The 13132-nt window shown below is 35.8% G+C and overlaps 1 protein-coding gene across 1 annotated transcript in view; it reads left to right on the top strand.

Moving 5' to 3' along the window:
- Window positions 1-13132, top strand: part of FAM149A (family with sequence similarity 149 member A) — a 641502-nt gene that overhangs the window by 366192 nt on the left and 262178 nt on the right. Inside the window, exon 7 of the mRNA XM_044062512.1 lies at window positions 6890-7080. Within this exon, the coding sequence (XP_043918447.1) occupies window positions 6890-7080 (191 nt within the window). The remainder of the gene's footprint in view (window positions 1-6889; window positions 7081-13132) is intronic.

Genomic DNA, 13132 nt, shown 5'->3' with positions numbered 1-13132 from the left:
ACCACATAGGCGGTAGTCTACTTAACACCAAAAGTATGATAAGAAACCTTGGGACACAGGTGGACAGTAGTCTCTCCTTTGATAATTACATCACCACAGTGGTCAGGAAATCCTTCTACGTGGCACACCTCATCACAAAAGGTTTCTCATCCAGAAAAAAAGAGGTCAATGTTCCCATCTACTCATCACTAATTAGACCCATTATAGAGTACAATGCCCTTTTTGGTATGTACCTCACATGACATCTACAACAACTGGAAAGGCTGTAAAAATACCTCACAAAGAGGATTACTGGCCTCAAACAGATGTCTTATGCAGACCGACTCAAAAAACATCAGCTTTACTCCGTCGCATATCGCCTACTCGGAGATGATCTCTGCCTAACATATAAAGCTATGTCAAACCCAGAGCTGTTGGATATGCTACATGTAAAGAAATCCCAATCCCTCCAAGCTACATGCTCTAGGAACCTAAACTTTTTACCACAATAAGCAGAACATGCTGGAGGGATAGAGTCCTGTCCCAGAGCCTTCCCATACTCTGGAAGAGACTACCTATCTATGTCAAACAGAGCTCCTCATTAGCACTCTTCAAGAAAAATCTTGATGATTGGATGGGTAATAGAAAATTCACCCCGGGGATCACTTCTGTGGTTCTGCTTGACAAGGGCACAGGAAAATTATTTTTTTGGGTGGCAAAAGCCAGGGTACCTTTTTGGCTAGGCTTGTGTAGGCCATAGGGCTAATAGCCTAGTACCTACCTATGAACCTATGAACCTATGAACAATCGAGTCACCTATTACTAAAATAATACAATGATCCTTAAGGGCTTAGAGCCTGCACCCTCATGACTTGTAGATGTATGCCCAACGGACATGTATAGTGAATGTAAGGGGGAGTGCTGTATGATGTAATAGCTGAGGATTCTTAATCTTTAGTCTGGAAGGCTTAGACAGCATTCTGTTATCAACCTCCCTGTAATGTGGTGGAGGTGCTCTGTGTGTGTATGTGTGTGTGTGTGGGGGGGGTTTGAGGTAAGAGGTTAGCATCCAAGCTCAATAAATATTTGCACCTGCAACATAATGAATCATTGTGAGGTAGCAGTGAAGAGCTTCTCATAAACAAGAGGCACTGAAGCAGTTGCCGCACTGGTTTAAAATTCTTGTGTTATCGGGGTGTCTACAGAAGAAACTAGAGCTGACTAAGATTCCATAATAGTGTAAGAAAAGGGTATAGTGGACTAGAAAATAATAATAATATAGGATGTGGCTGAAGGATACAATAATATGAGATGAGACTTCTGTAGACTCTAGATGCAATAATTAGCATGCTTTGGGCAAAATAAGTAAACGTGATAGTATTCAGACAAGTACAATAAGTATAAAAGTAAAAGAAATAATTACATTTTACTGATTACTTTTGTGTTGCTAATCAGTAAAAAAGTGTCATATTAAATCAGGAATTCTTTATCAAATAGTTTCAAGTGCATTAACCAAGAAGTGGAACAATCGGTGCAAACAGCAATGTAAGGACAATGATTAGGGATGGAGACCCTTCTTGAGAGGTGTTATATGGGACCCCTTCCTGAGAGGTATTATGCTTTGCAAGGCTTGCTTAAAAAATTCATCTTTGTTTGCATTAAGACATCTTTACAGTGATGCTTGTACAAAGAAAATGTGGTTTTGATTTGTTATTTGGAACTCCGTCACTGGTGATAAAGGTTTAAGGCAAAGATTCCTGGATATCACTTTGAGTTCATTAGCAAAGCTTTTTCATTGTTTTATGCCACATTAAGGATAGGAAGGAAGGGCTTGAAAACAGAAATAGAGAAATAGTTATAAACCAGTTTTCATCAAACCTTTAAGGATAAATCAGAACAGATGTGATTACGTATGATTTAGGTATGTAGAACAATAAATAAAGAGTCAAAAGAAAATTTCAAGTGGTAGAAAGACACAAAGCACCTTCCCAGTACAACAAACACAAGCTATGAAAGGGTAACTGGGGGTCCTATCACTGATAACCAAAGTATTGCCATTAAGGCTGGAAATAGTCGTTTTAATAAAATATGTAAGGCCATACAATGCAATAAAAATTTTACAATTCATTCTGAATAATACTCTACTAACTCATACGGATGTATTCTTTATGGTTTAACGAATTTCTGACAGCTAAAGAAGAATCAGAAAATGATTTCTAGGAAAAAATGAAGAGGTAGAAGATAGCACTGAAACCATGACTTAAGAGTAAGAAACAGGCGGAAAAAAAGAAAAGAGAATGAGGAAGAAGAACAACAATAAACTATGTTACAGAAGACATGAAGGGAGGGGAAGAAGGTAAAATCACACTGGAACTAGCAAAACAATCGATCTGAAAACTCTGAGATGAACAAGAACAACTTTAAAGAAGGAGGCAACGACGAGTATTGGACTGATGCAATGATTTTAAGTTTAAAGGAAGGAAAAGAAGATGAACAAGTTGAAAAGAAAAAGAGATACAACTCTTTAAGAGGTTTTAAGAAAACAAGAGACAAAGACTGAGGAAACAAAAAACTTTAAGGCTTTGGGCATAAAATGTATACAGGTATCAATGTATAAATATTAATTGTTATACGTTCTTAGGTTGGTACTAGGCTAACAACCGCTAGAGCCTATACAAGCCTAGCTGTCCACCTCAAGACATTTGGGTCCTGAGTATCATGGGCATCTATATGGAAAGGGTCAAGTTAGTATGGAGGTAACTAAGGGATATGTAGGGCATGGGGGGTGTTAGGATAATACTTTTCTTACTGTGTTAAATTCTCTTGCCAGATATTGATGTTTTGGGGGAATCTACAAAAATGAAACAAGGCAACACATTGTCATGGCTTCCAGCTAGAAAACAATTTAAGATGAGTCTTGTTCAAAGCACAATGACACAAATGGTAAAAAACGTCTGAGCAGGATAAAACTTTTTTTCTGGTGGAAGGACAGTGTGAACAATGTGGTAAGTACACTACAACATGGACAGGAAGCAAGGGTAGGAATTATTTATGAGATTGAAAACTGGGCAAATGCAGGAATCCTGGAATTAGTCTATGGAACACAGATAATAGTATATAAATCTATTAATAAAGACATGCATACATGCATACTTTAAGCAGAGTGGCAAAATCAAAGAAAAAGTGCTACAGGAAGTTAAAATCAAATATGTAGTGTCACAGTTTAGATCAAGTGGGAAGTGGCATTTAAATATAATGAATAAAACCAGCAGTAAAAAAAGCATAGGTAGGGCTCAGGGGATGTATACAAAATAAGCTAAGTAGAGTAGATTCTTTAAAACATGTTTATAACTTTCAGTGAGGAATGAACCCATATCAAAACACATCTACAGACCTTATTCTAAAAGAAATTAATGGGAATAAGCAGCAGTGAGATTAATAAATTACTGCTGATGCCGAAAAGCTTAGTTCTGAAAAAAGAGAAAGACAGAAATGAGAGCTAGAGTTTAATACAAATTAGAATCTGTCTGATAAAGACGGGTTAAATGAATTAATTCCAGTACTGTAGAAGGATATTTTAGCATGGCGGGCAGAAACTAAAGCTTTGTTAAAATCATGTGGAGGGAATGACAAAGAATGATATTAAAAAGCAATTTACACTATATTTTATAACTGGCAGAAGAAACAGTTGATAGAAATGGCTGTTTCTTAACCTAAGCTAGACAGCAGTGAAAACATGAAGAGGTGGCATTTAAATTATGCAGTACAACTCCAATATATTTTTATCAGCACTTACAGAGAAAAGAATAAATATTATAGAAGCAGAGATATAAAGCCATAAAATGAAGGAAAATATTATGAAAAAAAAAACAAGTATTATTATAGGTAGATTGTTTTTCCTACAATGAATAATTTTTATGAGTAGGAGATGAAAGACAAGGAATGAAAAAACAAAGACAAATCTATGTAAAGAAAATGTAATGGATTCAGGCCTATTAAGTAAAACGAGGTTAGGAGAGCTATACAGATTTAAAATGGATTTATATTAACTTGTTAGACTGAGTTACAACTGCATCACAAATAATTCAAAAAGTCAAAAGCAGACACTGATTTTCAGAATAAAATAAAAACAAACATATTTTTAGCATCTCCTGCAACTCTGCATCTTTAAACATAATAACTGAGATCCTGAAACTTTGGAAGTAAGGGGAAACTTTCCTGTCCTAAAGCTGTTTAGTTTTAATCAAACACTAGCTAGTTTCCATTGGAGTTGTGATTTGACTGTATGTGTCTAATTCATTTCTTTCTTACTAAAGTCATGTCAATAAAATACTCACATCCCTTTAAAGCGAATAAGTACCAGCGAAAGACATCATCAAAAATGACTTCTGCATTGCTGGTAAAACTAAATACAAAGGAAGACAGAGACATTCACTGTAGACAGAGACAAATTATATAAAAGAACACTTTTGTACTAGTTTCCTCATCTGCAGGCTGCTGTTGAGTCTCTGACAGTCATTTGGTTGACACATTCCCAAAAGCTGGTTAGTTAAAAGGGTTTCAAGGAATTAATAGTTCAAAGAAATCAGGACTATTTCAATATTATGTAGTTTATTCATGCCCACTAATAGATACACTTTTGTTTCCAGAAGTATAGGGTTAGCCTTCTGGATGTGTGGGCTTGTATCTGCTGCACACAGATCACGCACAGCTGGCATCCCCTATCTATCCATTTGGTATGCATTGGTGACTTCCTGGTATGAGACCTGACCAAGATGGAGGCACTGGTAACATCTAATGGTATGCCTCCTTGCTACAGACATGCTATTCCTGTTGATCCCAACTCCTGTAACATCAGTGCTTTCAACTGAGCTAGCTGGCATGAAGAGAAGCAAACTAGTTATTCAATGTTTTACTTGTCAGTGGCATGCTTTTTGAGAGCAGTATTCTGCCAAGTTATAGTACCGTTGTATAAAGGCATTGAGAGGGGAGTTTATGAAATGGTGCTTAGTTCACTCACATCAGTTTGCAAGTTTTTGGTGTCTCTCTCCATTTCCATACTTAACCTATATCTGTTCTTTTAGAATTACCTACACAAAGATATGCCCACCTCGTCAGTGTTGTGCTTAACTCAGGCATAAATTATTTTAGTAACCAGACATATGTCTAAAAAACAAGAACTGGCATCTGGAAACCCTCCATTTTTGAATGTATGACCCATTATTAATTTCTTCTGTGTAAAACATACAGGTTTAACATTTGCAATTATTGACTTGATTTTAGACCACTCAGGCTTTGACTAGAAGTAGTCTTTGTGATTAATGCACTACCCCAGTAAAGAAACTAAATAAATACCCACAGTTCTAGATACAAGTATTTGGCAGGGAAATTCAAATGTCTTTGGATGGCAGTACAGCTGACTTTTTTCAGTTTTTATATGGGAATCTCTTATTTTCTTTTCTCGTTTACTATACCTACTCATGCAACTGCATTTATGTTGTTTTTATTTTGACATAAAATATACACTTTTAAATTAAATACTGCTCCTTCTTTCTGTTCCTCTTCCCTCTGCATGCCTCTCTCACATTTTTTCTCTCTTCTCCCCTCATTGCATCCTTTATTGCAACTAACCATACTTGGCCCCTGTACCTTTCTATATAGTGATATGCTGATATGCCTGCAGCATAAACCATTTCAGTCATTATGGCTACATCTTATCCATAAAGCTGTGCTAAGCATAATTCCATTTTTCCATCCATGTCTGACATTGTAAGCTACTTCTTGAACTAAGTGTTGTAGCATGTTCTTGCATCTGTAAATATATATATATATATATATATATATATATATATATATATATGTGTGTGTATATGTATATATATATATATATATATATATATATATATATATATATATGGGTCTACCTGATTAAGCTGAAAGTGGAAAACACCGACAACGAGATAACCGACACCGGAAGATCGACAATGGGGAAGACCAACAGTTGAAAAGCCCGACGCTAAGAACACCGACATGATAAGGTAAGTGTGTGATAGGGACGGATGCTAGGGTCAGGGTGCGGGTAAGGTAAGTGTGTGATAGTGAGGGACGTTACGGTGTGGGTCAGGTAAGTGTGCGATAGTGATGGACTTTAGGGTTAGGGGTGGATTAAGTGCGTTAGGGTTAGGGTGCGGGTAAGGTAAGTGTGCGATAGTGATGGAATTTAGGGTTGGGGTGGATTAAGTGAGTTAGGGTTAGGGTGCGGGTAAGGTAAGTGTGCGATAGTGACGGATCTTAGGGTTAGGGTTTGGGTTAAGATTAGTGCATAGATAGTTGTGTATGTAAGGTTTCATATAGGTTTGTAAGGTTTTTGGTGTGCTTGTGTTGTGTGTGTCTTTTTTGGATAAGGTCTGTGTTTTGTTGATTGGATTGTGATTTGTCGGGCATGTGAAGTTTCGTGATTTTGAACTTTTGGTTTTGTGGTGTCGGTTATTTCATTGTCTGTGTTTTGGCATGTCGGTGTTATCAGGTAGACCCATATATATATATATATATATATATATATATATATATGTGTGTGTGTGTGTGTGTGTGTGTGTGTTTCTTAGCATGTCCTTGTATCTGTAAATATGTTTTCCTCATTTCCTACGTGATCCCATTTACCCAGGCTGCACCTGCAAATAGTCAGTTTAGATCAGTGCAGTACCCTGGTAAACAAATATAAGTAAATAAAAATAAAAAAAGACAATTCCTCAATTTTCATTATATCATTAGAGCCATGGCCAAAACAACAAAAATAAATTTTTTTGTTTTTATAATGCAAATTGTATTAAACTATTGAATGCTACTTCCAATCCATATATCGATGTCATTTGTTATTGTATTATTGATACTGAACTTCTTTAATTATTAGGGATGATGATGGTTTGGAACCAAAGAAGACTCTCTCTGTTTGGAAGCAAAATAAAAGAGGCATTCCTCCTGTTTCTCCTACCTCATGTATCAAAGAAGCTGTGATGGCTGAAATATTTGATGAGATTTGGCGGTGTGTGGTAGAAATGTTAGATGAGCCGATCAGAAAACACTGGGAGTCTGGACTTGCAGGTAATACATAAATAAAAAATGCTGATCACATGGTAATGTAAAATTTAAAAAAAACAACAGACAAAAAGAAATGGCGAATTATGCCTTACTTTGAAATATGAAGGAGCTAATGAAAACTTGTGTCTACAGATCTTACTGGTAAAGTGTACAGTATTATGAGGCAAGCTTGTCTCCCTCACTTTTTTTACTTGTTAACTGGGTAGACATCCTGGACACTAGCCTTTTTTGAGGGTTGCCACATATACACTGCCTAGTTACATGATTTCAAACCAAGAAACACAGGTCGGAGAACACCTTGCCACTCAGCACTGTTGAGAGCCAAAAGATAACTGCCAATGTTGCTCACAGGAAAAAAGATTTATTGTGAAGTGCTTTTCATCTTGCTGATAGCAAGACTTCTTCAGACATAAAATCAAAATCAGTTAGAACCACATATCAATAAAATAAAACCACATTTCAATGACATAAACCACGTTTCAATAAAATAAAGAGATTTCCAACCACATTACCTCCAATCAGATACTCCTAAAAAAGTATATAGTACTCCCATTAATACCAGTTAACTCGTTAGTGTTTTGATAAAATTTGTTACTAGCACCAATTAAATGTAGATATACAAAAGTAACTGTAAAAAATATTTATATAAATGTAAACAACGGTATATGTATAGATATAAAATATTCATCCATATCAAACTGACTATAAATAAATATTTATAAGTATACATGACTTTGCACCAATATGTTGCTGGTGCACACCTTCCACTGAAATATTTAAAGTACTCAGTAGATATAAGCACAGAGTTACTAATACATAATAATCCTAAAAGTATGAAAATATAAACCTTCAAGTGCCATGAATATATAATAAAATACCAACATCAATAAACTTGAATTCAGTTAGTGAACTATGGTTGAAACCATAAGGTTAAAAAATTAAATTTATAAAACTGATGTGTTAATTAATTTTCAAATCAAAACAGTCTGTGACATATAGTTTGCAATGTGAAATGTATAAAATGTGTAAAATTTATCCACGTCACATTCATTTATCTGATGTCACATGCCGAAACACGTTAAATAAAACTTAACAATATATTTTCTACTATAAGCATGCCACACCACAGTTATCAAAACACTATAAGAATTCCCTCATACACATAAATATTCAGGTGCTAAACACAACTACAACAATGACAGTAACCATAATTTAATAGGTAACTATATAACCTAGATGCTTTGAAAAACATAAAAAGAATAATAAAAATAGATACTATGAAAAAAAATAGATGTCTTGGTGTATAAATCCATACATACTAATGTAAACCCAAAATTACCTTATGAGGCTCTTACGCTTCAATATACAAGCAATAGAGTACTTTTCATTCAAGCCCGGATGGGAGCATGCACGGGTTCGTAACTGCCACAACAATTCTGTTCTTTCTAATAGTAGAGTTGTCGGCCCACCCCTCACGTCTGGTATACAACTATCTATTGCTCTGAATTTGAAAGAGTGCAATGGGAAGTTTTGTACATGTCTAGCTAAAGCATTTTCTTGTTTTGCTGTCCTAATACTGTACAAATGCTCAATAAATCCTCTCCTTCAATTTCCTGCCGGTTTTACCGATGTAGAAGGCAGGGGACAATTTGCACTGAGCTACATATATTACCCCCTTAGAGCTACAATCAAACTTCTGATAAAGTTTGTAACTAGTCTCCCTGATATGGAAACTTTGGCCTATATCAGCGTGGGAACAATAGGGACACATGTTAAATTTCCACATTTCTCTCCTATTGGAAGAATTTGATACACTTCTATCAGTTTGCAATAATTTTTTTAAATTGTATCCTCTCTTGAATACTACTTTGGGGGGACACTTAAGTTTAAGATATAAAGGGTAATCAGATTTTATAAGGTCCCAATTTTTGTTGATGATATTCACGATTTATTTATCTTTTTATTTTTTTTTTTATTTATCATTTGTTGACCGGGAAAGTCTGACTTGGTTCCACAGAGCCTGTTTTCAGCGGAGGCCCGGGGAGAAATGCTCCAGATGCATGTCTTTGGAATGTGGGAGGAAACCGGAGTACCCGGAGGAAACCCACGCGAACACAGGGAGAACATGCAAACTCCACACAGAAGGCACCCCAGCCGAGAATCGAACCGGAGAATCTCTTGCTGTGAGGTGACAATGTTAACCACTGCACCACTGTGCCGCCCATTTCATATCCATCTGTACTGAAAGTAGTGATGAAACTCACCAGCCTTGTTGGATTGCTTGGGTTTGAGGTCACACTTGAACTAGTAGTGTGAAACTCATTACCTTGATCACCTCTCAGTAATGGTTTATACACACCCCTGGATCTCTTATCTTTGACTGCAACTATTAAGTCTTTGACAAGTAAAGTTGGGTACCCTCTTTTAATGAAGATGTCCTCTAGTTTGTCACACTCCAGAAGAAAGTCTACGTCAATAGTAACCATTCATGCCGCCCTCCCCAGTTGTCCTTTTACTACTGAACATTTCTGAAAAAGAGGGTGACAGCTACTGAAATGAAGAAAGGTGTTTGAATAAGTGCCTTTCCTGAAAATTCTAGCTGTGTAACAATTGTTAAGGGAGTCTTTTCTTAAGTCTACATCCAAGTAGGCTATTCTTTCTCTATCAGATGTATAGGTGAATTTTAAAAATTCAGTTGTGTTGTTAAAATATGTTACCAAATTAAATGCTTCTTTTTCATCCCCTTCCACTAACATAAAAATATCGTCAAGGAAATGCGTGTAATAGTGTATCTTTTCTGCAATATGGGGTACTTTCTGTATGAATTCCCTTTCCCAATACACCATCACTAGGTTGGTGAAGCTTGTGCACAAGGGGAACCCATTGCCACACCTGTTTTCTGTACAAAATTTTTTTCTTAAATGTAATGTAATTGTTGGTCAGGACCATGTCCAACAGTTCACCCAGTAAGGTAATTTGGGAATTGGAAACCCCCAGATCACGGAGTAGGAAACTAAGCCATTCAATTCATCGTGATCTGTGTGCTTTTTGAGTCCCTGTAGTTACATGATTTGCTAAGTCACACAGTTTGCATTCAAACCCAAGATTACAGATCAAAGATGGCCTTAACATATGACCTGAGCTGACTAAGTGAAGTCAATTGTCTTATCCAAAACATTATATTGATTTGGGAAAATACTCTTCATGATGTGATAGGAAATGTGGTAGTCATACAGATACAGAGCATTTAATGGTTTAATATCAGAAATACAGAACCCTTCATTTGATACAGATAAATAGAAATCTGTATATGGAACAGTTTTTCAGATTCTAATCACTGCAAAAGAACAGTGAGTTTATAAGAAATGTTGTTGTTATGCAGAAGTTTTCATATTGAAAGGAGACATTTTACTTGCCCCAAGGTCAGTGACCTCAGAACTAATAAAAGAAAGGCTAGCCTATTAGTTACTTATGCATTCTTTCAATGGACACTGATGTTGATAAGTAAACTTGCTGAAAGCTACTTTTTGTGTTAGCTGGATTTGCCCATTACCCCACTGTTGTCATACGATCCCAGGAGGTTACTAGGCAAATGCCCCTAGGGCCTTCACAAGTCTAGTCATGTACAACCCCTGTTCCCAAGAATATCAAGGTATTAAACAGAACTAAGTCAACTACTACTGCCCATGTCCAAGATGGACACAGGTGAAATTCCCAGGGTGAATTTGCGGTTTTGCATTCCATCATCCAGCTGTGTAGTTGATATATACAAGTATGGGTTGTTCGAGGGGAATCCCCCTCATTGAAATACAGGTACATTGCTCCCCTGCCAAACAGAAAAGATTTTTGCTGAAAATATCTTTCAGTAAGTAATTTTCATGTTTTGGCAATCTTTGAAAGTTCCTTTGATGGATTGATACGATTTCTACACAAGTGTACATCTGTGGAGTTTCCCCTCCCCATTATGGCAATGCAAGGAGCTAATCCCTAATGGAAAATGTATAGGTTTCCTTTGATAATGAGTTTCAGCTATTCTACCTTTTCTGAAAACAATATTCAGATGTACAGCAACTTGTGAATGTGTTTTCATTGTTGTGTCATAGTAGCATACCTAACATATTTGACAGGCGCTGAAAATATTTTTAACACCTCCCCAGCGGAGATTTTTTTCAAGTACTCTCCTCCTCTGAGTCAGTTGTTTTCAGTAATAATCATGAAATCAAACAAAATAACAGCCAGAAAACAATACAGTAATTTTTTTCTTTTATTGAACTTCATATGTATATACTGTATTCATCCCAGTACAATAAATGAAAATATTACAATAAAGGCAAGAAAAGATTACGTTATTGTATCTTGAAAAGGAGAATTAATGCCTACAAATTATCTTTTTGCACTATAATAAAACATTACAATTTCTGTTTTTGAGACTTAACTTGTGCAGATTTATCAATCACTTTATCAAAATGTATCTTCTTTGCCTGGTGGGAGGTTGGTATAATGGTTAAGGTGTTTGCCTTACAAACACCAGATGCAGGGTTTGATTCTCGCATGGGGTATCTGGCTAGACTTAAAATGGCCCATAAGGGCAGTTAGTCTAGTATTAATCTATGAACCTATTCATACTCAGTAGACAGTATGGCCAAATTTGTCAATCTGCCTTCACTCATAGTTGATCAAAGAGCACCTTTAATTAATTTTAATTTCAAAAAGTTTCTTTTACATGATACAGCAGATACACAAATAGCTACAAAAAGCCTTAAACATAAGGATAAGTTTAGAAGAGATTCATAAACATTCCATTCAAAATAAATTCGAGAAACTGCAATACTGTTCATGTTCTCATTTATTTGGGGTGGATTCTAACAGCTTTCAAATGTCTTCACAGTTGAAGAACTTCAACTATTAGATCTTCACTCATAAATTTCTGTTATACTTGGTAGAAGTTTCTGAAGATGTTTTTCTGCAAAAATAATTGAAAATGGCTGAATGATGGCAAACACTAACATTATTTGATCTACTGGTTTTGAACCAGTGTCCAGTTCTTGATGAAAATTATCAAGGCATTCAAACATTACCCTTTTGATGTCTTCTGGTATTGTAAGGCCTCCATCTTTTGTCATTTCTCTTGGCATTCTTCTTCAAAATTAGATTTTTTTTAATGCAGATGTCCATTTCCTTGCATTTTACTGTTGCATAGTTAACGGCCTTCTCCACAATTTCTGTGCACTGATCTTCAAGGTAAAACTATAAAGCTTGGAGTTTCACTCTACATTGTTCAAGCTTGATTCTGGCTGTTTTCAAATATTTGTGTACCTCATTAACATCATCTAAAACTTTACATAAGACAAAAAAGGATAATTCAGAAAAGAAAAAATACATACAGCAGAGAGCAAAGTCTGAGCTAACTTTCTTGTGTCCACATTTTCTTTTGGATCACAGCACTTTAAATGTTGAGATTACTGTTTTATAATTTGTCTTTACTGCCCACACAGCTACATAATGAGCACTCCATCTTACCTAGGAAAGTCATTTCACTGTTATACCTACATTCTGCAATATTTTCCATAGATGTGGTGAAACGTAAAAGAATGAATACATTTTTCCAAAGTTCTGACAAACATCACATGTGATGGATCACTTATAAAAGAGTGATCTCTGTAGAAGTTCAGAGAATGATTTGTACAATGTACAAATAAGGGCTTTGGATTAATTTCTTTGATTTTTGACTGAACACTGATAACAGCCATAGTACCATCAATGTCATAACCTTGCTCATGACAAAGTTTTATATCTAGTCCATCACTATCCATTTTTTCAAGACATCTTTGGTGAGTTCAGCATCACTCTTCCCAGAAATAGTAAAGAAGCGAAAGAATGACTCCCTTATTTTCACTTCAGTATGGACATATCTGATCACTTCACACATTTGATCAGTGTATGAAACATCAAGAGTGCTATCAAAAAGAATTCCAAAGTATTTTGCTCTTCTAATATCCGCCACTATTTTTTTACATGATTTCCCAGAATATAAATTAATTTATTTTGAATTTTG

The sequence above is a fragment of the Protopterus annectens genome, chromosome 2.part1 (genome assembly GCF_019279795.1).
Source record: "Protopterus annectens isolate FY-2018-M chromosome 2.part1, PAN1.0, whole genome shotgun sequence".
Taxonomy (NCBI): Eukaryota; Metazoa; Chordata; order Ceratodontiformes; family Protopteridae; genus Protopterus; species Protopterus annectens.
The sequence above is the reverse complement of the archived record's forward strand: the minus strand, read 5'-3'. Positions and strand labels throughout refer to the sequence as shown.